We start from the raw sequence: 26,911 nt of genomic DNA, 5'->3' as shown, positions 1-26,911 counted from the left end.
CCAGATGATGATGGCTTTCTTGCAGTAGCATTGGCTTGGAAGTAACTGACATAAAAGGAGCCAGGCAGGAGAATACTGGTCGGATCAACGTGTAGCTTCTAAGCTGGATGTTTCATATTAATTTTTGTGTTTTGTTATCATTCTGATATTATATTGTAATGCTAACTTCCAGGGGAATTCACTGCATCAGGGCCTACCATTATGCTTCAGTCTCTGCATTTTATGGGCAGACCAGATTATGCCTTATTGCCCATAAAACAGGGAATTTAATTAGTTCCTGAAGTCTGTCAAATTAAATGGAGGAACAAACTACCCGGTGTTTGAATGAAGGAAGAGGTACTGTACACTGAGTCTTTCAACTGGCACAAGATTTTAATTCATTTTAATAATCTTTTAGAACAGCAGAGAATGCATGAAAGGTTTAATTATCACTCATTTTTCAAACAAACAAGGAAATGTAACACCTATTAAAATGTATCATAAAATACACTGAACAAAAAGGGAAAATCGAGCCCCCTGAATGGTAATACGGTATAACAAAGTGAGTTGGGTAGCTTAGCTCAGAGGAAACTGACTAATCCCAAGCACCCAGGATGTCACTGTAATTTTTTGGCTCAATTAAGAGTGCTAATGCAAGAAGATCTGAGGCTTTCAAGAAGGGAAGGAGGATGTAAGAAGTTCTGTCCTGCATTTCCACTGCTGCTGCAACTTCTCACTGTCTTTGTGTCCTACACTCCATGGGTGCTCAAAATTAGTAATAAATTTTAATGCTACAAAACTTTAACAATTTTAAATCTTGGGGAGAAAATGGCCACGATGGTCTAAAATAGAAGCCCGGAGTTAACCCCCTAAGTCCCTATTTAGGCATCTGCCCAACTTTCAAAATCTTGGTCCAGGTTTTTTTTTTTTAAACTTAGTGAAAACATAACCATCAATAATGTTTTGTTCTAATGTACTGTGTTGAACAACTATTAGCAAACTGACCATCTGGTGAGAGAAGACCCTCTGGAAACCAAATGGACTCCTTTTTCAGGTATGCTGGGAAGCTTTTAGACGCATTCTTACCTAGCACGTTCTCTCTATGCATCCCCATGGGACGGGTTATAGAACAGTTTGTAGGGATCATGGCAGGAAGGAGATGGGGTGTGGGGGATGGAAAGGCTGGTGTGCTGCTCCTGGGAAGGGTTGGGTGTCCTCATCAGTGAAGCTGCATATTCATAGTGAGCATTAACTGCCCCTCTTCCTTGAGCTGTCCATCAATCATCTAGCACCACAGGGTCAGATAAGAGTTTGTAGCTGATCAGGAAGTATGGATAGCATTGGTAGCTATTGAAGATCACATAAATATTTGGACTGGCCACATTATCCACACATGAGTCAAAGCATTCCCTACCAGACTCTAGTTGTGGAGGCTGCCAATAATGCTTTTTCCCGCGTGTACATTTGCCGACCAATACTTTGGCCAAGAACATGTGGCGCAGCCCACCCTTCCCTGCCTGGGAATAGCGGTCAGCCTGGTCTGCGTTCACACTGAAATAGCAACCTCTGCCATACATATGTGATCCTGAGAGGTGAGTGTCAAACTTTATCTGGCAGGTGAACTCCAGGCGTTTGGCTGAGGTGCTGTGGAAGAGGTGCTTCTCTAGCCTCAATTTCTCCTCTGCTGAGAGGCTCTGTGACATTAAATCCTTCTGGCTGAGGAGGGAGCAAAGGAGAAACAAGTGTGGTTAGTTACTGACCTATGGGGAAACTTGTTACTTCCCCAGCACCTCAACCAGGGACCTAATCCCATCTCCACCCTGTGTGTCCATCTTTTTGCTTCCTCAACATGAAGAAAACAAATTGTGGGCTAAATGTTTCTCTCCATTAACCTGGAGTTCAAGTTCAAATAATCTAATCACTCACTCTGAAAAATGGAAGTGGGGCTACAGAAGCTCACCAAACATCTAGATGCTCTAGCCCTCTAAAGCTGGCTAATAAGCACAGTTGTATAGAGCATGGAGTGTTGCTCATGCATTTGCAGTTGTAATTCCTGTACTTCCGTCTGCATCAATCACCCTTCATTTAAGAAATTAAATTTGACCATCTCACTTATTCCTCCCTTCACACAGTGAGGCTTCAGCTTCATCCGAAACCTGAATATCATTTGTGACTCACTGTGTCTTTCTGGCTACCATGGAGGTGGTGACAGAGAGGCAGAGTTAAGGTTGTTTAGGTAACCTTAACTATGTATTTCTGCACTCTAGCCCTCTTTTTAAAGAATACTCACACCACATGTGGAGGCTGGCCATTTAAATCCTACACTGGAATGTAGATACTGACATTGTGCTGGTGCATGGTTCAGATGTTGGAAATGTAAATCCTGGCACTAGTACCATGTGCTGCTGATCCGCACCCTGGGACTTAAGCCCTGAGATTCACAGTCCTTGTTTATATATGCAGCAAGACCCCATAGTGCTCAAACAGGTCTTTCTTCCCATCTCTGAATACAGCAGGATCTGCACAGTGGGGCATTAGCACCTGGATTCACTCATCCACCTACCTACTGCAGGATCCACACACTAGCACATTAGCAATGAGATACAGATTTCCAGTCCTCAGAGGGCTCATGTTTTTGCATCCCAGGCAATGAGAAACACAATCAATACTTCCACTCTGGTCTAACCCTCTTTCTCTCTGAACCCCTCTGGAACAGCATCAATTTTACCTGCAGTATTTTTGCCAGAGAAAGTCATTCCGGATCCTGTGAACTGAGAGCAGAAGAACTTTGGCCTCTGAGAGAGACTTGTGGAAGAGGGTGTAAATGGTTTGGTACGCTGCTTCTGATGGCAACACCTCCTCCTGCGCAAATGGGACACTGCCTTCTGGACGCTTGATCCAGTAAGCAGGATATGGGCCGTTGTAACCATCTGTAGGATCTTCTCCAAGGATGTTAGAAGTGGGAGGATAATGCATTTCCGAGGGGCTGCTTGGAATTGTCCTAAAGTGAGAATAAGACACAATTTAATTCATCCTAGTACCACTTAGATGCCATTAGTGATGGTATCACCTGTGGCGTTCCTTACCACAGCTGTGGCAACATCTGGAGGGGTGAGCGATAAGTGGGCCGGAGCTGGATAGTGTGGCTGTTTCCTGTATTATGGTTGTATATTAGACTTTGCTTGAAGTCCATGGTGTAGAGGTGGCCTCGCAGCTGAAAGATATGCTCTTGTGTGTAGTCTTCAAAGGCAGCAAGGAAATCATGCGAGAGGGGCTGAGAGGGGAGAGAAAGGGAGAGCAGCAGTTACAGTAGGTGGAAGAAGGCCAGTCACTTCCACCACACGTTGCTCCTCATGGTTAGAGCTCACCCTCGCGCTGGAGCAACCTATCTCCTGGCACTAAAAGGAATTCCAAATCCATGTTCATTCAGTCCTTGCCTTTACCACCATACACAGACAGGTCCTCAAAATGGATTTATACACTGAAGAGACAGCCCTCCCCCCAAAAAGGGTGATCTGAGTCCTACTGTTTTTACCCCCTCGTATTTCTTCCAGATGCTGCCATCCTCCCAGTATACTGTCCACTCAGTGGGGAAGTAGGAGTTCTGCTCAGGATGACTGGTGTTGGACAGCCGCCGTATATTACTGAAAGGCCCATGGTGATCTATTTTCAATGTACTCAAGTTGACTTTCCCAGACAACGCCTTCCTAGAAAAGAAGAAAAATTGCTCATCTGTAACTGGAGTTCTGAGAGCAGATTCAGTACAGATCCCCATTTTTGGGATGCTCTTGTGCTGCTTACATCGAGCCTAGAAGCCTCTAAGATATCCTGACTATTGAGGCCTCCACCATGAGCAAAATTGTATCTCCCCTCCTCCTCTTTCCCTATTCTCAGTTCCTTCCACCCTCTCAGGCTCTGAAGAATTGAGGATGAAGGGTGGGTGGTGTGAATTTGTATTCCAGTTACAGGAGCGTAGCTGTTATTTTTCCAGGTATTGTCAGGACAGAGCCACACAGTTGGGAAAGTCACAAGCAATTAGTCCAAGGAGGTAGGGATGAGATTATTCTAATTAATAATTGCAAAACTACTCTCCTGACCTGGAGCCCAGGGCCAGGCTGAGCTCCAAGTAGCAGGTCTACAGCTTTCCACTACTGGCACTTTCTGAAGGCATAACCTAGAAGCTGCTGTGAACCTAATGGAATGCACCTGGCACCTTCAGGCACTGGGATACCTGCAAATCCATGACATGTTTTGATAGAAGCTTTAGTCTACTTCAAACATTTGGAGATATCTTGTTCCCTGACTCTGTCACCATAAACCACAAATAATCTAGGGATTTATGAAGAGGAAACTTTCTAACTCGAGCCTTTCTTTTCTGGAAGGAACTTCTTCCCTATTCCATCATGAATGGAATCTTCAGCCTCTAAGAACTCAAGTCTGTTGCAGGAAGGCCTCTACTCCTGGCCACAGCTCCCCTTTATTTCTGCTTACTGAAAGAGTATTACCTACGCTGTAGGGAAATACTCAACAATTGATAAATAATCCAACTTTTAGAATAATGGGATCATTTAATTTTGTGATTGAATTGTAACTTTTTGTACAGGCTACACTCAGTTTTTGGCCTCCTGATGTGAATATGTCTATGTCTTCTGTTACTCTAATACAGTGGTCCCCAATGCAGTGCCTGTGGGTGCCATGGCGCCCGCCAGGGCATTTATGTGCACCCGCCTAGTGCCCAGCAGGGGAGAGAAGCCATGGCCCCATGCCTGACGAGGACAGAGAACTCAGGCTGTGGGCGCGGTGTTCTCTGTTCCCGGCAGGCAAGGGGCCTGCCTAGTGCCCAGCAGGGGAGAGAAGCCAGGGCCCCACGCCTGGTGGGGACAGAGAACTCCGGGGCTGCGGGCGCCGGTGTTCTCTGTCCTCCTGGCTTCTCTCTGGCTTCTCTCTGGATTAATATATTATGTAATATTAAATATGATGGTTTTTGTATTATTTAATGTACAAATACAAAATAAGCCTTGAAAAATTGTTGGCGCCTGCCACACTCTTCTGAAAACATGAATGTGCTACTGGCCACAAAAAGGTTGGGGACCACTGCTCTAGTAGATGATGAGAATGGGTCACTTTGGGAGAGATATTACTTCCCAAAAAGAAATGATCAAGTAAGCAGTGTTCCTTTCTGATTCAGAACATTGCTGCACTCTGTGATGAAAGATGAGTAGCCAGCAGTAAAGCCACAAATATGGGGATGGAAGAACAGAAATGCAGAAAACGACTGAGACTGAAAGTTCTCTCCCCATAACATAAAATTGTGAAATAATTTATGTGGGAACCACCCCATGCAGCACCTTCCTGCCAAAGGAGGCCTCCACGGAGGATAAGAAATCAACTCTATAGGACCTGATGAAAGTACTCAGGAAACTGCCTGGCTGCTCTGCATATTTCTTCTGCTCATGAAACTGAGCAATCTCATTTTCAAATGTGCTTTGACACCCTCAGGCTTCCATGATGCAGCTTCTGATCCATCTGGCTAGAAAAAGGTTTGGAAGCTCTTAGGCCTAGGCACCTAGTAAGGAGATCATGAGCCCTATTAGTCTCCTGCCTTCCCAAGTCTGACCTTTATATTTAAACATTAGGTGCTCAGTGCCCATACACGTTATGCCACAGTTTTACCATAGGATGCTTTCCTTCACACCAGAAGTAGAATGTGGACCCAATTGCAGAGTAAAACTTGATAGTAGATTCAGGCCTTGAAGTGAGAACTCTCTCTTATTCTACAAGAAGCTGTATGCTTTTCCTTTTGGTGCCCAGGCTGCTATCTGCAAGTAGTTCAAGTTGTGATGCAGAAGGGGCCTCTGATGATAGGAGGTGTGGTCTTTTGGGCAGGTGTCATGTCAACAGGTGGCCCAGATCTCAGCACTAGGACCAACTTGGCCAGTAAAACAGCAGGAGCATTGCTTGTGCCCCCTTCCCCCACCATGATCTTCTGCACTCCTTTCCCTATGCTAGTGGAGGGAAGGCATAGAATATATGGTTTGGATATTTCTGAGCAACGCCATCTTTTCCCAGGAACTAGGGTATCTGCTTCCCTTGTGAAGTAGAGGCAAGTCTTTGCATTCCTCTTGCAGGCAAACGGATCCACTTCAGGTTGGGTGAGATGTTGAATCCTGGTTCAGCAACCATTCCATGTTGGCTGGGCAGAGTTCTCAAGAGAGAATCTGCTTTTTGAAAGAGTGCTTTTTATATGGGATGCTCGAATAGGACGCTCTCTTGCTTCTGAGTGGAGCTTCTAACACCTGGCTCCTTCCTGAGTGGTCAGACCACTACAGTTGTAGTATTGTTGAATTGCACTGGAAAATAATCTCCATTGATCTACAGCTGGACCACCAGAAGAGTCAGCCTACCAGCTCAAAATTTTAGCAAACTGATGCTCTCCTCCTCTGTGGGAACCCATTGGCCTTGTGCTGTCACATTGTACATAAGAACGGCCATACTGGGTTAGACCAAAGGGCCATCTAGCCCAGTATCCTGTTTTCCAACAGTGGCCAGTACCCCAGAGGGAATGAACAGAACAGGTAATCATCAAGTGATCCATCCCTTGTCGCTCATTCCCAGCGTCTGGCAAACAGAAGCTAGGGACACCATCCCTGTCTAAAACTGTTTCCAAATCCTTTGTGGCTGTCTCATTGGTGAGCACCCTTGGGTCTAACAGTCATAGGGGATAGACTGGATGCTAAAGTTCAGGCAGATGGAGCATCAATGTGGTACATTTCTGTCACACATTCATCTTAGGCATTGGGTATGAGGGTCGGAAATTGGGAATTTCAAACTAGAAAATTGGCATTCTTTAATATGAGTCTATTTCTTGTGGACTACCATCTATAAGGGCTACATGTTTCCAGGAATCAAGCTCTCCGGGGGATATAAAATTGCCCTAGTAGGACTACAATTATCTGTCTACATAATATCTAAAATGTATGTACAACTATTCCCACTGGGGGCAAATTAAAAATGGTGAGTGGACTCTCAAGGGGAAAGCCCAGAAACATTCAGCTCTGCTTCTTTTGGCAACTGAAAGTCACTGAAGCGGGAGTTTCGGAGGGGAAAAGGTAGCACATCTCCTTGTATAACCTCACATTGCACCAAGCCATAGAATGCTCTAAGTCCTCACAACTCTAACCTGTCAGAATTTTCTAGAGGGGTGCAGGCTCAGCCCAAGATTGGGTGGTATTGGCAATACTTGAAGGAAAAATGTAGTTCTTAGAGATTCCTGATGGGGAAATACCAGCACTGGAGGAGCTGTAAGCTCCCTATTCTGCCAGCATCAGTGTATTCCCTCTAGTGCTCCCCCCTAGAAGCAGGAGGAGGGAATTGTGAAGCTCAGAGAGGAAATGAGTGCTAATTATTTTCAAATGTAAATCCCTACATTCTTACACTACCTTCTGTTGGGTGAGTGCAGCATCATTGCTGCTAGCCCCTGTTTTCCCTGACAATGGTATTTACCAATCTGACCTCGGAGGGGATCAGGTTGCTTGGAGGCATAACTGAAGCAGCCCAGCAATCTACTCTGGTAGTCAGAGACAGCAAGTTATCTACTATGGTGGCAGAAAATGAGGACCAGAAATGGAGCTCAGTTTCTATCTAAAGGGTAATAATGGATGATCCAGCGTGACGGACACTTGTTGTCCTCACAGGAAAGAACGTGAGGAGCCACTGTAGAGCTTCTGCCAGGCTACATGTGTGCACGACATGTATGCTGCCAGAGCTCTGACCAGCAACCATATTTGATTGGTTATTCTATTTGTTGTCAGTGCATGTGCACCTATGCAGATCTTCATTTGTTAAATAGTATTAAACACTTAAATCACAAACAAAAAATGTAAAAGCAACCACTGGGCTGGTTTGTATCAGTCCTGGTACACAGCTGCAGTATCCCACAGGAAAGCCAGAATGAAGTCATGGTGCTCTCCCTATGGAGTCAGTGTTTCCACAGCCAGATTAGGACTGGAGTTTCTCATCAACTTACTTGTCAATCAGTTTAACATGCACTCTCCCAATGTCACTGTATAGCTTCTCCAGATGTCGCTGAGCTGAGTCGTTCACACTCTGCCAGACCTGGCTATCCTTCCGCTTTATTTGCCAGTGGTAGGGATAGCGAGTGTGGTGGAGCTCACAGATAGACCCATGAGGGCAATTCCCCAAAAGAAAGTGGTCACAGATCTGGATTCCCTCTCTCTGATGAGTGTGGAATTGGATTTCCGTCTCACTCGCTGGCCGCTTTGGAAACTCTCCTTGGTTACATGAGCCAGCTACTTTTGAGCTGCACCTGCGCTTTATGGGCACTGGGGATGGGCTGTGGGGACATGAATTTTCAGAAGCTGATATTGAGGCCAGAGAGGAAGCAGACCTTGGTCTTTTGAAGGAACATGATTCCTGGAAGAAAAGGAGAGGGTGCAATTTAGAAACAAGATGCAGATCGACTTTGGATAGAAGGCCCGGTGGCCTGGCTCCTGCCCTACATGTATTATCTCCCAATGGGAGGTGCCTCTTCTCCTGGGCATCACACACACCACCACCACCACCACCAGGACACTATTCCCCTCAGCTTCGCCTCTCAAAGCACACAAATTAGAATCCTTCCTCTTCTGGGATTCATCCCCCTATGGCATATACAAACACTGCTCCCCTAGTTTACTCTCCCAAGATTTACCCTGTCCCTTAACACTTTTCCCCTACAGGACCCGGGCCCTGCAGATCTCTCTGCTTGCTTCAGGCTGAGAGGGGAATGGAGTTTCTATGCCAGGCCTGGAAAGAATGGGTTTGTCAGTCCACATTTCCTACAAAGACTCCTGATAACATTCCTCACCCTTTGGGCCTGGCTGCAGCAAAGGGAATATTGACTGATTCTATATGAAGGTTATGCTGACGGCATTTGCATAGGATTCTAAGGTTTCTAATCACAGGATTAATTTCTGTTTCACCCAGAAGCTCATCTGAGACAGACTGACCATTGGCCCCCTTCCCCGGCAGTTAATGCTAGGAGGGATTCTCCCAAACACTTTCTGTGTCTTTGCCCATGGCAATTCCAACACATAAGCCAGAGGAGCTGATAATTTTGGAGTGACTGCTGCTCCCTCATTCACTACTGAGGTGTCTGCCCTCAGTTCTCTCCTCTTTTTCCTCCTCACCCTCTGTATCAAGTGGCACCTAACAAAACTGAATTCTTATTGTGCCAACTAATCTGTCTACACTGATGAGTTGCCATTTTACCTCTTCATTTCTGACCTTTCACCCATCCACCCAGTTCTGCAACTTGGCCTGGCTATCTTACTTCTCTTCTGTTATCTGAAGATTAAAATGACCATAACTGAACTCTTTGTCTTCCTTCCCAAACACTCCCTACTAGCTGCTCTCATGGTTGACAATACCACATCCTCCTCATCATTCATTCTGGGTTATCTTTCAAATAGATGCCTCTTTCTCTCTCTCTCTCTTTCCTCACACACCCAATACAGATCCAGCCTCGCCTTCTGCCTTGACGTCTCTAAGATCTGTTCTCCTCTACCTCTGTCTCCACTGCAAAAGGGCTCAGCTAAGCCTTCCTCAGGTCTCATCTTACTTCTCTATCTGTCTTCTGCTCTATCAGCTGCTAAAATAATCTTCCTGGCCTATTGCTCTGAGCAAGACTCACACCTCGTTCTTTGAATATCACCAGTGGTTCCCTCTCAGCCACTGCACAAAATCTAAATTTCTTGTTACTACCTTTACAGGCCTCCTCCCTACTTATCTGCCCTTGAAAAGGTCAAGGCCCAGGTCTAAATATTTGAACAATATTTCTGTAGAACTCGTTTGGTTTCATTCTTAAATTCTATAGGATTTTTTCCATCAGGGCTGACATTTCATAGAGAGGACAGGAAGCACTGGGTGAAACCCAGAACTTTGGAACCAGGGGGCCCAGTGTACAACTGGAAAATGCAAAATCAAATAGGGAATTACTGTGAGTAAAAGCAAGATCAAAAAGGCTATTTCAGCTCCAGTGCAGCAGGGTGAATTTTGTCTGACAGCATCAGTCTGCGACTAGAGAACCAGATACACAACTCCAGAGAGCTACATTGCTGAGCGATGTCAGGAAAAAACTAACTAAGAAGATTTTGGAGGGGGTGAGTTACTGGCAGCTGGAGAACATATTAGGGTGTGCACTCAATTTCCCCAGTCCCTAGCCAGTCCTTCTCCCCTGTCAGAATAAATACACTACAGTGAAGGGTGGTAGTGTGGGAAAAAGTTTATTTACCCTTCACCTTCCTTGAGTGCTTTGCCAGCCTCTCTTGTTTTAATCTTGCTGCCCTGCTCTGAACCTTACCTTATCCCCTGTCTCTTCTATAGCTATATATTCTCCTCCTCCTCCATCTTCTGTAGTTTCCCTATTTTCATGCTTTTTTTCTTGCTTCCGTTCCTTTTTGTCTCTTTGTCCTTCACTCATAAGGGAGGTGGGTTTCAGCCTGTCAACCTCCTGTGTCAAGGGCAGATGACAATACTTCATGATGGAGCTGTTCTTAATGTTGGGCCTGCTCTGAAAGCAGCTGCCCTCATCCCTGCATACTTTGATCCCCCAGAGGAACTAGCTAACACGTACACAAACACACACACTCTCACTCTGCTCCTACAATAGGACACTATTAACCTGGACTTCCTGCCCCAGTACCATACTTCTCCCTTAGTGAAATCCTCTCTGTTTATTAATTATAAATAATTATCAGTTCTAAACAAGCCTATGGTGGTTAGTCCCTGCAAGTTGCGTGGGCCCTTTTTAAAGACACCATAATAGAGGCCCAACTTCAATGTATACCCCAAATTAAGAAAAACTGTAAAAGAACTAAAAAAGAGCCACCGTGGCTTAACCACCACCAAAAAAAAGAAGAAGAAAGAAAAGACTTTTTAAAAAAAAAAGTCAAATGGTCAGTGAGGAGCATAGCAAAAAAAAAAAAGGAGCACAAACGCTGCCAACAAGACTGTAAGAGAGAAAAAGCAAAGAGAGAAGAGTGGCTAGCCAAAAAAAAAAAAAAAATAACAAAAAATTTTTTTGTTTTTCAGAAAGCAGGAAGAAGGCTAAAAGCTAAAGGGGCCCCCGGGTTTGAAAATGAAAAAACAAAAAGGAAGATAAAGATGATAAAGTCATTGAGAAACTAAATGGATTTCTTTTTGCCTCCTTTTCGGCTGGAGGAGATGAGGGAGAGATTCCTGAGCCTGCTTTTTGTTTTGGTGACAAATCTGAGGAAGGATGACATTGAGATATCAGTATAGAGGAAGTTTTAATTGATAAACTCAACATTACATTAACAAAGTCACTGGGACAGATGGCATTCATGTGAAGTTGAACAAAAAAGAACTGTGAATTAACGAACTATTAACTAAGGTTTGTAACCTGTCCTTCCTTGTAAACCGGCTATGACAATGACATGTAGTAATAAACCAATATTTTAAGGTTAAAAGGGGGGGTGAGGGTGAATCACAATTACAGGTCTAAAAGTCTTAACGGGCAAAATAGTAAAAACAATAAAAAATAAAAAAAAAAAAAAAAAATAGAAAAACAAAAAAAAAAAAACATAGCAATAACATATCAACATGGAAAAAGGAAATCGTGTCTTACTAATCTATTAGAGTTCTTTGAAGGGTCAAAACACACAAACAAGGGGGAGGATGGATCCGTGTGTGGTGTAGTTTGATTTCCAAGACAAAGCCAAGCTCAAAGCTCACCAAGCCCTCTCTTAGTAAATTAGGAAAGGAAAGATAAAGGAAAAGGGGGAAATGGATTGAAGAAAGGTAAGGTAGGAGGGGGGTGGGTAAATTATAATAAAAAATTCTCAGAATGGAGAGGGTGTATAGTAGGGTGTGGTCAGGGGGGGTCAGTCCTAGGACCAATCCTATTCAATTTATTCATAGAAAGACAGAAAGTAAAAGGTAACAGTGAGGTGGTGAAGATTAAGATAGATACTAAAGAACTAAGAGAAAATAAGAAAAGATAAAATAAGAAAGAAGAAAAAAAAATTTCAAAAATTGGGGCAACAAATGAAAAAAAAAAAATGAATAAATGGAAAATAAATGTAAAGTAATGCAAAAAAAAAAAAAATAACCCACAACATCATGGAACATGATGAGGGGATAAGCTAGCTAAAGGAAGAGTCAGGAAAAAGATCTGATAGTTGATAGTTCTCTGAAGATGAAGTGTGCCACGATGTGCAGCAAAGGTCAAAAGGAAAAGGATAAAAGGAATCATTAAAAGGGGGATAGAGAATAAGACTGAGAATATATATATTATAATATATATATATGCCTATCATAAAACCATATCGATATACGTGTACAGATGTGGTCAAAAATTAAAGTAAAAAAGATATTCTAGCAGAGAAAAAAGTCAAAAAAAATTAAAAATGATTAGGGGGGAAGAGGGGTTATGATATGAGGATAGATTAAAGAGGATAGGGGAAAAGAGAAAAAAAAGGTGATAGGGGAGAAGGATAGAAAATAATGAAATATATTATGAATGAGAGAAAGTGAAAGTGGAATAGTTAAAAAGTACATACAAGAATATTAAACACCAAATGAAATTAATAGGCAATAGGCAGCAAAATAAAAACAAATAAAAAAACAAAATCTTCTTCATGGCTTGGAGTCACTTACTGGAAGGAGGGTGTGGAGGGAGGGGGAAGAGGAGGTAAGAAAAGAATTATAAATAAAAATGGAAAAAGACTGTTATGGGATGGCTAAAATGGCTATGGGGTAGGATGGGATGGGTAAAGAATGGTGTGGAGCCTCTCTGAGATGGAGAGGATGGAGATGGATGAGAGGATCAGATCTGATGATCATTGCATCATTCACTGTTCTGGGGCAAGATAGTCAATGAGATGCCCTCCCTTAAGCTTTACACACACACACACTTCTACCTTTGCACAACATTCCTCGAAGGGAGCCTGTGTTCTTAGGCGTCACTCTTTCAAGAAAAACACCTACACTCATACATGTTTAGTCCATGTCTAGACTAGGAACCTTCATAGGTGCTGGCACTAGGGGTGCTGCCACACCCCCTGGCTTGAAGTAGTAACAACACAAATACATGGGTTCTGCCTTCAATAGCCCCACTATAAAAATTGTTCCAGCACCAGTGGAAACTGTGTAGAAAAATCCCCAATGGAACCAGTAGTAGCACCTATAGAAGCTCTAGTGTAAATGAGGCTCCTGCTCCCAGTGTAGTTCTTTTAGTGTTAAATTCCACTTCTCTTTTTCGATGTCTAAAGTTCTGCTCTCCTTCAAGATAGGTCTTGGAATGCATGTTACAATCTCTGGCCCATCTGCACTGTTCCAGTCCAAGGAACGTGGAGACAGAGTGTGACCAGATTGTGAAAATGAGATGTTGAGTTCCCTGCTTTGGTGTGCAAGGGCATGTATATGTGCATGTGAGATCTGTTGTTTGAGCGGTTCCTGCTCCTTTCTCCACTTCTGGCCAATCATCTCCCCACCTCCCTTTCAAAAAACTAGAACACATTACAGTACAGTATGGAACAGGGTAGAAATCAGTCTTCACCCCTTAAATCCCCTTTAGCCTAGTCCTGGTTCCTATCCCACCAGACTTTGCTCCCTTTTTCTTTCTCTACACTGCCACCATCCTTCCATGAATCCTGCCTTATTTTTTTCTGCTCCTCCTTCAGCCTCCAGACTGTATGCTTCTTCTTCTCCTTGGCCTTTTCTTCTGAGTTTTTTCTGCTTTTGTCTTAACACGTCTTTCTTTTTCTCACCTGGTCCTTTGCTCAGAAGGGAAGTAAATTTGAGCCTTTTGGAGGGAGGTGTCTCCTGGGAGAAGTGGAGATGAGGATATTTAATAATGAGGTATGGAACCTGAGTGCTTGTCCCTGGGCTTCAACAACGGTCCACCACACACACACCCTCTGTAGTAGGACCTAGCTAATTTGGACTTCACTTCTTAATGCAACAAGGCTCTAAGGGAATTCTCCTGCTAGTAGGCTTTGCAGCTAATACATGCAGTGCTCTCTGAATGGAACCCCCACCCTCTTCTGGGCTTCTTCCCTCACTGCACAGCTCCAATGGGAGACTGGTTTCTTATGCTTCACTCTCTCAACTCTCAGATGTATGTGCCTACAACCTACACATCCCCAACTCCAATGCATAGATTCCATCATCAGTGGGACTCCCCCATCCTCAGTTTCATACACAAACACACACACACACACAGAGGTCACCACATTGGCATCACCCCCTCAACATGCACTGCGCTCTAAAATGAAATGTCATCTTTGCATAAAAAAACCTACCCCAACCCCCTCACTTTTCTTCTCCAGTAGGACGAGCGACACTGCTCTTGGGGAGACTCACTTCCTCTTGGGGTGAGAAGGAAAGCCATACCCATAGTGCCTTGCTCTCTGCTGACCACCACAATGTCCCTCATGAGTCCATAGGTCGAGAGTCTTTCCAATGCGGGCCAGATAAGGGAGTTATAATACTTGTCAGTGCTATGTGCAGAGCAAACCCCACCCCCTTCCCAAGGTAACCATGGCAAAGTGTCGTGGCAACTAAACAGCCAGTCCTAACATTCCACATTATCCCTATACCCCACACCGTGCGTGAGGAGGGGTAATTTGCATAGCGGGATACTGGCTCCACCAGTCGGGGGCCAGATTGGTGTCTTGACTGGCCCAATCTGCATAAAGTAAGGACATTTTATCTGAAGGAGTGGCTACTCTAGGAGTTCAGCAGGCTTCTAGGCTTCCCACACACTGCTCCTGTAATGTGAACCCCCAATCCTTGCCTTCACACCTTCCCCCAAAAACAGACTTCCAGCTCAAAATGACATTCTAGTCTTTGGGGTTTCTTGACCTCACTACACACACTACTTCCTCAGTGGGAAGCTCAGTCCACTCTGACTCTCGTGCACTAGCTCAAACAGAAGCTTGCCTTACCCTGGAGAGATCCCTATAGGTAAAGAAAGGTTGCCTCAAATACTTTAAAAAAAAAAGTATGAGGACAATCTCAGCTGGAAGGAGCGCTGAGAATTATTTTTTATGATGTCAGACTCAGGAAGTGGCACTTAGGTTGATAGTCTGGCTATCAAATCTCTGCTCACCTGTGAGCCATGGCCCCTATTTCCCTGTCCCAGGATGCAGATAATAACCTGCTTTTTACATAGCCAGAGACAGAGAACAGATTTTGAAGTGAGAAACCCAGGACACTCATATGGGAGTGCAGAAAATCTGCAAGAGTGTTTGAATGCAAGTATGTTATTGGGCAGGTAGCTGTATCTTTGCCCTCAACAGCCTTTGTCCTCACAGACACTAAAGCAGTGGAGGAAGAGGAGGAGAATGGGACACACACACCCAACCCTCACCCCTGACCTGCTTCCTTTTTCTTTATCTCTCTCTCCCTTGCCCCTTCTCTTCAACCTGCCTCATTTCTTGCTGTGCTTGCCCCCATGTCTAGCCTCCCTCCTTCATCTTTCCTTGCATTTTTTGCATTGCTCTATCTACAGTGTTTTTTACTCATAGACTTTAAGGTCAGAAGAGACCACTGTGATTATCTAGTCTGACCTCCTGCACATTGCAGGCCATAGAACCTCACCCATCCACTCCTGTAATAGACCCCTAACCTCTGGCTGAGATACTGAAATCCTGAAATCATGGTAAAGGCTTCAAGTTACAGAGATTCCACCATTTACATTAGTTTAAACCTGCAAGTGACCCATGGCCCATACTGCTGAGGAAGGCAGACAAAAAAACCCAGGCTCTCTGCCAGTCTGACCTGGGGAAAAATTCCTTCCTGACCCCAAATATGGCAATCAGATAGATCCTGAGCATGTGGGCAAGACCTACCAGCCAGATACCTGGGAGAGAATTCTTTGTAGTAACTCAGAGCCCTCCCCATGTAGTTTCCCATCTCCTACAGCTGGGTAATAGAATCATAGAATATTTTGTTCATATTTAGTTCCTGTGAAATAGAATCATAGATTATTAGGGTTGGAAGGGACCTCAAGGGATCATCTAGTCCAACCTGCTGCTCAAAGCAGGACCAATCCCCAAATGGTCCCCTCAAGGATTGAACTCACAACCCTGGGTTTAACAGGCCAATGCTCAAACCACTGAGCTATCCCTCCCCCCCAGTATTTTTGTGACAAAGAAGGAAATTGGATTTGGGCCTTTGGAAGGGAGGCAGAGGACTCGACCGGCTTCTCCAGGCTGCCAATTTAAAAGGCCCTGGGCTCCCTGCAGCAGCTGGAGCCCAGGGCCCTTTAAATCACCCCCCGACCCCAGCCACCTCTGCAACTGGTAGCTCCGGGGGTGATTTAAAGGCCCCAGGGCTCCCAGCCACAGCTGATTTAAAGCTGACCTTGATTTAAAGGCCCCGCTTCTTCCAGTTGAGGCCACACCCCTGCCCAGGACTCCGGTGTACCGGTAAGTCCTTTAACTTATTTTCACCCCTGAAGGGAGGTGACTCCTGGAAGAAGAAGAGATACAACAGTTTAATACTGAGATGTGCACTCAGGACTTAAATTCAGCTGGAGCTGTCCGGAGCAGAGCGCTGGTAAATATTTTCAAACCCCCATGGTGTTTTTATAGCATGTTGAGTCCGGGGCAGGGGGCCTCTAGGAAATTTAAGCCCTGTGTGCACTGGTTTCAAATGTAGGACCTGGCACTTCAATTTTCCACTATGATTGCATGCACTGGTTCCCTCAGTAGACTTGCTCCCTTTGTAAAGACACTGCTCCCCGGTGGGAGCTCAACCCACTCGTCTCCACACGAACACACACAGCCCCTGATCATGCCACAACTCAGCAATGGTATGGTTTCACAGGTATGTTAGAGAGGGTTCATTAATGAAAGCCTGTGAAGTGTGTGATGCTGGCAGACTAGGTGCCAGCTCTTGCCAAGGGCTTTAGGCCTCAGCTGAGCTCTGACAAATTCATTGCTGGAAATCAGTCTGTTTCACCTGTGTGCTATTATGGTTAAGATTATATTAGACTTATAACAATGTGTTTAGACCATGAAATGCTTGTAAGTTGCTGCCTGCATTACTCTCACAATATCTTCATCACATGCTACAAGGTACCATTTAAAGTTTTTGCTTTTTTAACTGTAAAAAATGTTTGCTCTGAAATTGAGAACCCAGTCAGGAGGGATCATCTCCTGCCTTTCAAGAAGACCTATCAAAACTAAATGGACCACTGTAAGACATCACAATACAAAGACGTTGTTAATTGGCCCCTCACTCCCATGAAGAGGCTAGATGCAAAAGGGCTTGTCCCATCAGCTTGAATTCTGGAAGAAGGAAATAAAAATAGCTGACAAGAAAACTTTTCATCTTTTGCTTTTGGATGTTCACAGGGCCAGAGCGATGGAACAGAAGCAGAGATCCCCAGGGTCAACATGGGTTAGCCCTAAAAGACATTCAGAGCTGACAGATTACTACAACTCTGCTATGTTTGGGGAGTGTTCGGCTGGGTGAGAATTTGCCTTTAATTGTATTTATTTTGGTTTTATAAGGGTAAATTCCATGTTTCCCTTTGAAGTAAAAAGCTCTCCAGTCTCGAGTCTTCTGTGTCTCTCAAGGTGCGGCTAACAGCCTCCTTCTCACCACAGTGTTCCCTCTTTAGGCCTCTGCAGAGAGGTGTAAGGGATTTTTAAAGTAAGTAATCAGGACCCTGCCATGAGAGTGCAGATAGTCTGTTATGGCAGCAAAGAATCCTGTGGCACCTTATAGACTAACAGATGTTTTGCAGCATGAGCTTTCGTGGGTGAATACCCACTTCTTCGGATGCAAGCATGATGCAAGATGTCTGCTTGCATCCCTCTGATAATAGTCTGTTATGTGTGTGCATGCAAAAGTATTGCTGGCGAGGAAGGGGTTCTGCTCCTTCCCCTCCTGTGGTAACTTCCTCCCCCACTTCTAGACTAAAAATACTGAAAGGAAATTAATAAGGGAATAATTCAATTGTCACCCCTTCACACCTCCTGTGCTGCTTTTCCCAGTTCTAATCTTCCCATGCCCGGGGTGTCTTCATTTTGCCAGCACATGCCCTCTACCCCTTATGTGACTCTTACCTCATTTCTTCTGCCTGACTCTAGTCTCTGTGCATCTCCGCCCCCTTCATTTTCTTGTCTTCTCTGTTTTCTCTGGGTTAGCTCTGTACAGCGTTTCGTTTTCTCATTTTGTGCTATGTCCAGAGCAGAACTGGATTTCAGCCTCTTGGAGGAGCCCAGCTTCTGGAAGAAGTAGACATGATGGTATTTAATAACGAAGCGCCGAGTTGCCATAAGTGGAGGTTGCTGGACTCCAATCCTGCCCCAGCACTTCACGTGCCATTCTACCATATTCCCGTCACTGGTTTCTCCTAGGCTGATTTCTCCCACACCCTGTTTCTTATAATCTCTATATCCTACCATCCTTTCTGCCTTTAATAATAAGGCAAGAAACTGCTTTGAACACCAGGCTTCAGTCCCATCTTTCCTGCCACACTTACACACACTGTCCAATACTTCTCTCATAGTAGCGCCCTGCTGACTTGGTCATTACGCCCTGATACCCATCTCACTTGATGGAACTAATCCTGTTAGGAGTCACACTTAAACATATGCAGAGGACCACTTGCCTTAGGTTTCATCTCTCCACACACACACAACATTTGTACTGCTCTCTGTTCTCTTAGGCCTAACTTTTCCAACACACACTTCTTCTCTAACCAGACCCCACATAGTACAGTCTTCATTAGCAGTAGGACTCTAATTATGTGTACCTACTCTACTGGCCATTACATTCTCCGCTCCCAACATGCACAAACTCGTACCTTGCCATAACTAGAGACTTCATCCCTGGGCTTCAACTGCTCCCCAAGTACATACAGCAAAGAATCCTGTGGCACCTTATGGACTAACAGACGTTTTGCAGCATGAGCTTTCGTGGGTGAATACCCACTTCATCAGATGCACGTAGTGCATCCGGATACAAGTACATACAGTTAATCTCCAGTGAGACCCAACCCTGCAGGTTGCCTTCCACCGGTGGGGCCTGCTCATCTTTCGGTTTAATCTCCCACCCTGCTCCAAATACAACCTTCATTCTTGCTGCTGCTTCCTCTGCGTTTGTCTCTAGCCCATTTTCATCACCTTCCCCGGTATTTTCCGTTCTCCATTTCATGTGTTTGTTCTTTCTCTCCCTTCGCTCATTGCACAGAGGGAAAACAGACTCAGGCCTTTTGGAAAAAGGTGTCTCCTGTTACAAGGGAAGAAGGACCAAACATTATGTAGCACCTCCGGCTTAATTTCTTCCCATGTTCTATCCACATTATTCCCCCAGTGGGAGCTCGACCCACTCTGACCCACACAGTAGAACTACAACCCTGCACTGGAGAGATCCCAGGGGATATATCAATCTGCATTAATAAGCATTTGTAAGGTGTGTCCAGAATCTCCACTGGAGGGTGCTACTTATTCAGTCATATATCAGACTGGATTTGGGAAGGGCAAATTAAGTTTTTGGAGACTTCTCTCTGGGGAGCGCTGTGGTGAGACAGAAGGAGATGTAGCCTTTAATCATTTTAATTTTTCTTTGTTTTTTAGAATTTCATTTCATTTTTTTTTAAGTGGAAAACTGTCTACTTTCACTTGGGAGAGTCTCCTGCCTGCTTGTCTCCAGTAGCCAACAACCGCCTCATTCCCACTTTTAAGTCAAACCCTCTGTTCTCCTTTGGGAGAGTGGCTTGCCTGTGGGTCTGAGGATGCAGGTATCAGCCTCATCCCCACCACAATGTGTATCTACAGGGAGAGTGAGGACAAATTTTGAAAGAGAGAAAGTAGTACAGCTGCCAGGGGAGTGCAAGACATTACCAGTGTGCATGCAGGAATGTGGCAGGGGGGGTGAGCTGCTCATCCTTTCCCCTTCTTCACTTATTTTCTGGCCACACCTCTTGAACTAAAACAGGAATACATTACAGTGAAAGAAGGGGAGGGAGAAATCTGTATATATCCCCCTGCTTCTCTTTTATCCTTTCTCCCGGTTCTAATCCTCTTATACCCTGGCCTCTTTTGCCTTCACTTACCCCTCCTCTCCACTTTCTGTGACTCCTACCTCATTTCTCCCATCTGCTCCTTCTGTCTCTTGACTCTGAAGGTGTAACCCTCCTTTGCTTTGTGTTCCTAATTGTTTGTGCTTCTGCTTTCCCTCCCATTTCTTCCTGTCGCTCTGTCCTTTGCTCAGAGGGGAAGTGGGTTTCAACCATGGAGGGGGAAGCAGCTCCTGGCAGACGGAGAGAGTATGAGAAACGAAGAGTGTGGATGTGTGCAGGTAAGTGTGCTGGGAGGTCCATGCTCTAGCCACATCTAGCCCTGATTCTGCTTCATCTGCTTCTGTCTCCAGACTGTCTTTGTCACCTCCCCCTGTATGTTCTGCTCTTCTCCATTTCCTGTGTTTTTTCTTTTTCTCTCGTTTCTTTTCCTGGCTTTGTCCATTGCTGAGATGGAGAGTGGATTCAGGCCTTTTGAAGGAAGAGGACTTCTGGCAAAAAGAAATACATTGAAATGTAATGATGAGATACGGAGCAGCTCTGAATGCACAGCCTCGGGCTTCACTTCTCCTCTAGCCCTATATACACTGGTCCCTCAGTAGGACCTGTAAGCCTGATTTCCTATACCTCTCACATAACCAGCCTGCTTGGTCTGAATTCCCTATTATCTCATCATATGTTACACCAGGCCCAGGGCTTCCTCTCCTCACAACATCACTACTTTTCCCCAATGGGGCCTGCACCCTACGATAGAGCACATCTCTCTGGAGAAGCAAAATCATTTCCATTATTAGTTGTTATGCTTATTTATTTGTCGTAGTGTCTGCTGTGTGCTAGGTGCTTTCCAGCTCTAGAAAGACTGTTACTGTTCAAAGGCGCTTTTAGACAAGGCTAGACAAGCAGAGGTCAGGGAAAGGGGAAGAACAAGAGAAGATTTATATAGCAGTGAACTAGGCAGAGTGGCTTAGAGAGCTGGAGCTGATTTGGTACTCGTTTTCATGCCTTTTCCACAGGAAGTGCAGAGAGTCCCTTGAGGAGTAATTAGCCTGAGGAAGGCCAACAGGTTCTTGAACTGCACAGCGCTACACACCTTTCATGGAGAGAAGGGAAAGAAAGCTTATCTACCCTTCCACATTGCCGCCATTGTTTTTCCCCAGCTCCTGCTCTTTGCAGTGTTTCATCTCCCATCCTGCTCTAACTAAAACCTCAGTTCTTACTGCTGTTGCTGCTTTGTCTTCTGCTTCTGTTTCTAGACCCTCCTCGTCAGCGTCCCCAGCATTTTCCATTCTCCATTTCCTCTTTTTTTTCTTTTGCTCACTTTGCCAGTTGCTAAGAGGTAAAATAAATTTAGGTCTTTTGAAGGAAGGTGACTCCTGGCAAAAAGAGAGAGCCTGAAATTAAATGATGTGACATGGAGCAGCTGAGAATGTAGGGCTCTGGGATTGGCTTCTTCTCTAGCTCTGCATACACTGCTCTCTAAGCTGGCTTCCTCCCTCAGCAAGGATGCTGCCCCTGGACCAAGAGCTCAAACTATTCTAATCCATGTACACACAATTACCTGGGGACACCACAGTCCTGCACTGGAGGGATCCCAAGGATAAATCTGAAGTTACATTGTTTGGTTTGTAATAGCCTCACTCCTGTTTGCCCTTTAACTTACTGGGCGCATGTGGAAAAGTTGTAACCAGAGAACTGAAATATAACCAGGGGCACTTGCCATAAGGGTCCAGGGAGAGGGAGAGAGAGGGTGTGGGTGTGGGTGGCTATGGGTATGTTGGGGGCTCCGCACTATATCCACATCAACTCTGCTAAAGTCTGTGTTAAATCGCCCCACCCTGAACTGAATATTACCTTAATCCTTGCTGCTGCTGCCGCTGTCTGTAGAGCATCTGCGTCACCTTCCTCTGTATGTCCTGCTCGTCTCCATTTCTTGTGTTTTTTCTTTTGTTTCTTTTCCTCACGTTGGCCATTGCTGAGAGAGAATCTAGATTCAGGCCTTTTGAAAAAAGGTGACTCCTGGCAAAAAGACACTGAAATTTACTGATGAGACATGAAGCAGCTCAGAACATAGGACCCAAGTCTTCTCTTCTCCTTTAGCTCTGCATATTGTACAGTGGTCTCCCAGCAGGTCCTGACTCACTTGGAATTTGTTCTCCATTATCCTACTGTATGGTACAGTTGGTTCTGCACTTCTCCTGCCCTACTATTTCAGTTTCTTCCACAATGGGACCCGATGCAGATACAGCTATAGTGCTGAGCACAGTGGGGCCTTGATCCATGATTTGGACCTCTACGCACTACTGAGATAAAGAATCTATTATTCTTTATTATTTGTAAGTGAGAAATCAAGACACCAGCCATAGGAGTGCAGGAAGCTTGTAGTGTTTACACAAAGAGCAATTTGGTGTACACAGGTGTGGTGATTCCTGCTTTTCTCCTTTCCTCACTAAATTTTTCCCACCCCCTCACTCCCCTCCTTTTGGATTAAAAAGCAGGGATGGATTACACTGCTGGGTTTGTAAACTAACAAAAGGAACCTTGAGACAATATTTATTTAACCATCTGTGTCTGTTTTTCCTGTTCTTCCTTTTTTTTTTTGATCCACTCAGACCCCTAACTTTTTTATTTTCCTCTCTCCTGTATACAATCAGTCCCTTCTATGAATTCTAACTCATTTTTTCTACTGTCTCTAGACTCTGATCTTCTTTATTTTCTATGCTCAGTGGTTTGTGCTGCTGATTTCTGGCTTTTGTCCCCTCTACATTCAATTGAGGCAGCTTCCTCTTCCTCCTTGTCTGGGCATCAGCAGGAATGGCACCGGAGAGGGAGGCTCTCAGGTCCTGTGCCCAGACCTGGCATAGCCACTGAGAACTATAGTTTTGCAGGGAAAATTCTGCTGAGCTCTGAGCTGAAGCATGCTCAGAGTGGCTGCAACCTTAGGGAATTAAGTTACAAAGCTCTAGAAAGTGTCTGAGTATATGCAAACTGTGATTTTTTTTTTTAAAAGGCTTGTAACCATGGCCAAAGTTGAGTGGATTTTCACAGGGACAGCAAAAGGTATGTCCCTGACATAAAGAATATGCCCCTGGCCAAATTTCAAGTCCCTGTTCCAAAGTACGGGAACACTAGAGTTCCTCAAATAAAAGTTATATTTTAACATGGGCAAACCAACATATTTTTCCCTAGCCTCATTCTCAGAAATGACTGACCTGTTTTGGCTGAAATTTTCCAAAAAAAAATATAATCAGTGTGAGACAGATGGCTGGTATGTAAAATTTCAGTCCAAAGGGTTAAAGTTTGGCAAAGTTATAAGCAACTAAAAACAAGATCTAAACATGGGAAATATTGGGCAACCTTAATAATAGATAGTGCTACCAACCCCAGCTATGCCATGTAAAGTTTGACTCCAGAGCTGGGGTTTTGGCAGATAGAAGCTGTTTTGGTTGATTACTAGGGGGCTTTTTGCACATTTGGCTTTAATGCATGAAAAATTCCATTTTTTACTCTGAAATTTAAAATCTCAGGACTCTTTTGGGCTAGTTTTCCTTCCTGTCTCTCTCTGGATGCAGGAAACACCCTCATTCCTACCTTCACTCATTTCCCTGTGGGGACACGGAGAGAATGTGACCATAATCTCAAAGTGGTAAACTGAGATATCTACTACAGGGATGTAGGGAGATTGCAATTATTAATCTCTTCAACATGTCCTGAATATTATTACCATAATTCCTGTTCTTCCTGCTGCTGATGCCTTTGTTTCTTCTGCTTTTGGCTCTAGACCACTGCATTTAATGATTTCCCCTGCATTTAATGCTTTTCTCCATTTCCTGTGGTTTTTCTTTTTCTCTTGTTTCTTTTCCTCACTTTGTTCTTTGCTGTGAAAACGAAACTCAGGCCTTTTGGAGGAAGGTGACTTCGGGCAGAGGGATAGTTTCTGAAATGTAATAATGAGGCATAGAGCAGCACAGAATGTAGGACACAGGATTTCAATACTTCCCCTCTCCCTTTTCAGCATAAATACTGTAAATGCAGAGATGGCAGAAGAAAGTGTATGCCCCTCGGCTTCTCTTTGTGTGTTTTCCCAATCTAGTTTCCCTTTTCCCAAACCTAGGCCCAGTTCTTTTTCGTCTTAACCGCCTCATGCTCTTGTGAGTCCTACCTCATTTCTTGCTCCTTTTCCTTCAGTCTCTAGACTCTTTTTTCCTCCCCTCTGTTCACTGTTTAGTGTCTGAAAAATCAGGATAAACTTTCTCTCTTGTTTCTTTATCACCCCTTGTCCTTTGTACAGAGGAGAAGTGGATTTCAGCCTTTCGAAGGAAGGTTTCTCCTAGGAGGAGAAGAGATGGTGTCACTTAATAATGATGGTTCCATTGCTCTGAAGGCTGGGGCCTGAGCTTCAATACCCTGCTTCCTCCCATCTCCTACATACATTGATCCCATAATAGGACTCCACTTTCCTGGGCTTTGTCTCCCAATGTCGCACGACTCTTTAATGGAATTTTCCCTTTATTTAGGTTTCACCCCAAATGCTTAGTAATAGTATTCCCTAAATGGGAACCCACCCTCCCATGCTTCATTCCTCCTCATCCCTCCACATATGCTCAGGCGCTTCAGTGGAAGTCTGTTCTTGGGCTTCATTCTCCCAACACATCCACAAATTTAGGCTGCACCTCACATGTTGGGATCCATCCCACCCCCTACTAGCCCACATTTCTCCATTAATTGGACTTTCACATCCTGGGCTTGACCCTTCAGCACATACTCTTCCCCCAAGGGACTCACCCTCTGTCTTGGACTTCACTGTCCAAACGCATATGACTCTATCACACGCCTGAGCTTCAGCCTCATCACAGACACACACTCACACTGCTCCCTCCAATGAGAAACCCTCCATGTGAGCTTCACGACAAAACACACTGCTCCTTCAATGGGGGGAGCCCCCTTTCTATGGTCGTGCCCTCCCAGGGACACACAGTACCTGCACCTCCCCTACCAGTGGGGGCTCCCACTCCTTGGTTTCATTCCTCCAACAGGCACCATGCTCCCCCGTAGCCTTACTCTGTTTTTCTGGGCTTCACCCCGCATGACACATACAGCTTTCCTGTCAATCCCCACTGCATCCCCCTCATTGCCTGTTGCCACATTAGCACCCAGCCCTGCCCTACTGGGGACGAGGGGGGTGAAGTCCCAGGGTGGCTTGCTTTCTGTTGGCCACCACTCTGCCTCCCCTAAGAGGCACGGTCCCAGATGCATACCATTGAGTCCAACTGGGGAGTCACACAGGGACCAGCCCAGCGTTGTGTCTCCCTTCTGCCATTGGGGTAAACAACACAAGCCCTCATGACAGTTAAACTGCCCTCCCCGACATTCCAGGCCCCGACACGTATTCCCTGCTTCTCGCCCCCTCTCAGCTCAGGAAGGGCTGTTGCATATTGGCTTGGCCAGTCTGGTGCCTTGCACCAAGTCATTTCTTCATACGCAGGCACTGAATTTTAAATGTTCCTAATCAGTATTAAATTGGTAAAGTTAGGGATGCAATAAATCACACTTAGTTTTGGGGTTCAAATCTCTAAGTCAGTTACAGACAATTTAATTTAGTAGAGGGCCCTGGATGACCCTTTGAATGTGCCAGGAGCTGTACCAACCCCTAGCAGCCCAAGGACAGGGTCATCGCAAGATGCCACAGCCTTCCCGTAGTCCCTGTACCAGGATCTGCACCTGCACGAGTCAGACTTAGAGGCTGGCAGCTGGTGCTAGATACACTGAGGGAGATGCGAGGAGTGTGAAGTGAGCAAAAGTCCATAGGGGCATCGAATGTGAAAGGACGGGGGGGGGGAGCCAACCGAGGGGCCTGGGATGGGGCAAAGTGTGTGTGTGTGTGTGTGTGTGTGTGGAGAGGGAGGGGGGGGGATATTAACAGCAAAAATTTGTGCCAACCCCTAGAGCTCAGGGCTGTTTCTAGTGGCCCTGCTCAAAGCTTTCCGGGTGGCTAGCGGGCTGGGCAGCGGGGCCCAGGCTTGGTGTTGGGGGGTGAACAGCTCAGGGAACTGCCCAGACATTTAGGACACCACAAAGGGTGAGGGGAGGGGGAGGAAGTGTTTATTTTCCTCACATCTGGTAACCTGGGGGTTAAAGCTACAGAGCTGATCAGCCTGTGTGTCCTAGAGAGGAGCAGGAAGTAGCGGGCAGGAGGGTGGGGGGTAGGGAAGGGAGAGGGACCCATGGGTGCCAGCCATCAGGTTTAGTGAAGGATACTGCGCCTCGTAGGAATGTGCTACTGGCAGCACATTCTGATACTTAGCGATGTTAGAAGCTGCTATTGTATTAAGCTGCTACCTGATGTAGCAAAGGCCTACAGGTAGCAGTTTCTTGCACTATATGTTATATGTGAAATTGCTACATGTAGAAATGTGCTATCTGTAGCAGTTAGTGATATATATAGAGAGAGATTGTAAGAAACAGCTTCTGTAAAAAGATGTTACTTTATTTGTACAGTCACTGAATTTTCAGCTAAAAGAAGGCAGGGTTCTGCTGGAAACCTTCCAGAGTCTGTGGCTCTGGGCTTCCAGGGTCCATGGTTCAGAGGCAGCCTGGGAGCCAACTAGCCTGGGAGTCTGGAAGCCTTGGGTTCCCTGACCCCAAGGCAGATGGCATGGTGGGTGTGCCATAGAGCCATGGACACAGGAAGCCCATCCTAAGACTTCCAGGCTCCTGGTTCTGTGACAGGTAACATTGAAGCTCTGAAAGCCCTCATGGTTTCCAGGCTCCTCCCTCCATAGTAGGGAGGCTGGAAGATCTGACAGCTCTGGCAGGACTGCCAGGCTCCTGGCTTTGTGGCAGGGAGATTGTAATCCCTGAAAGCACCAGCCCTAA

General features: G+C 45.3%; 1 protein-coding gene and 1 long non-coding RNA gene across 5 annotated transcripts; one reads left to right on the top strand and one right to left on the bottom strand.

Annotated features, from left to right (window-relative positions):
- Nucleotides 1–357: 357 nt before the first annotated feature.
- On the bottom strand, nucleotides 358–25,430 carry LOC120382307. 4 transcript variants are annotated; one of them, XM_039500227.1, is made up of 15 exons: nucleotides 25,294–25,430; nucleotides 24,198–24,365; nucleotides 23,760–23,972; nucleotides 21,890–22,054; nucleotides 21,256–21,411; nucleotides 20,104–20,529; nucleotides 19,090–19,248; nucleotides 18,081–18,242; nucleotides 13,657–13,824; nucleotides 10,340–10,489; nucleotides 8,006–8,412; nucleotides 3,515–3,686; nucleotides 3,066–3,253; nucleotides 2,708–2,980; nucleotides 358–1,695 (listed from the first exon to the last, which is right to left on the bottom strand). In XM_039500227.1, the coding sequence occupies exons 1-15, from the start codon at nucleotides 25,378–25,380 to the stop codon at nucleotides 1,257–1,259; spliced, it is 3,333 nt and encodes a 1,110-aa protein (XP_039356161.1). In that variant the 5' UTR covers nucleotides 25,381–25,430; the 3' UTR covers nucleotides 358–1,256. The 4 variants fall into 4 exon arrangements, with proteins under 4 accessions (XP_039356161.1, XP_039356939.1, XP_039357729.1 ...); XM_039501005.1 differs by lacking the exon at nucleotides 10,340–10,489; XM_039501795.1 differs by lacking the exon at nucleotides 21,256–21,411 and having other exon boundaries at nucleotides 25,294–25,429.
- Nucleotides 14,662–21,237, top strand: LOC120384457. Its single transcript, XR_005588978.1, has 3 exons — nucleotides 14,662–14,698; nucleotides 17,364–17,480; nucleotides 21,052–21,237. It is a non-coding gene; the product is annotated as an uncharacterized LOC120384457 (long non-coding RNA).
- Nucleotides 25,431–26,911: the final 1,481 nt, after the last annotated feature.

This window comes from Mauremys reevesii, linkage group 1 (assembly GCF_016161935.1).
Source record: "Mauremys reevesii isolate NIE-2019 linkage group 1, ASM1616193v1, whole genome shotgun sequence".
In the NCBI taxonomy this organism is placed as follows: Eukaryota; Metazoa; Chordata; order Testudines; family Geoemydidae; genus Mauremys; species Mauremys reevesii.
The sequence above is the reverse complement of the archived record's forward strand: the minus strand, read 5'-3'. Positions and strand labels throughout refer to the sequence as shown.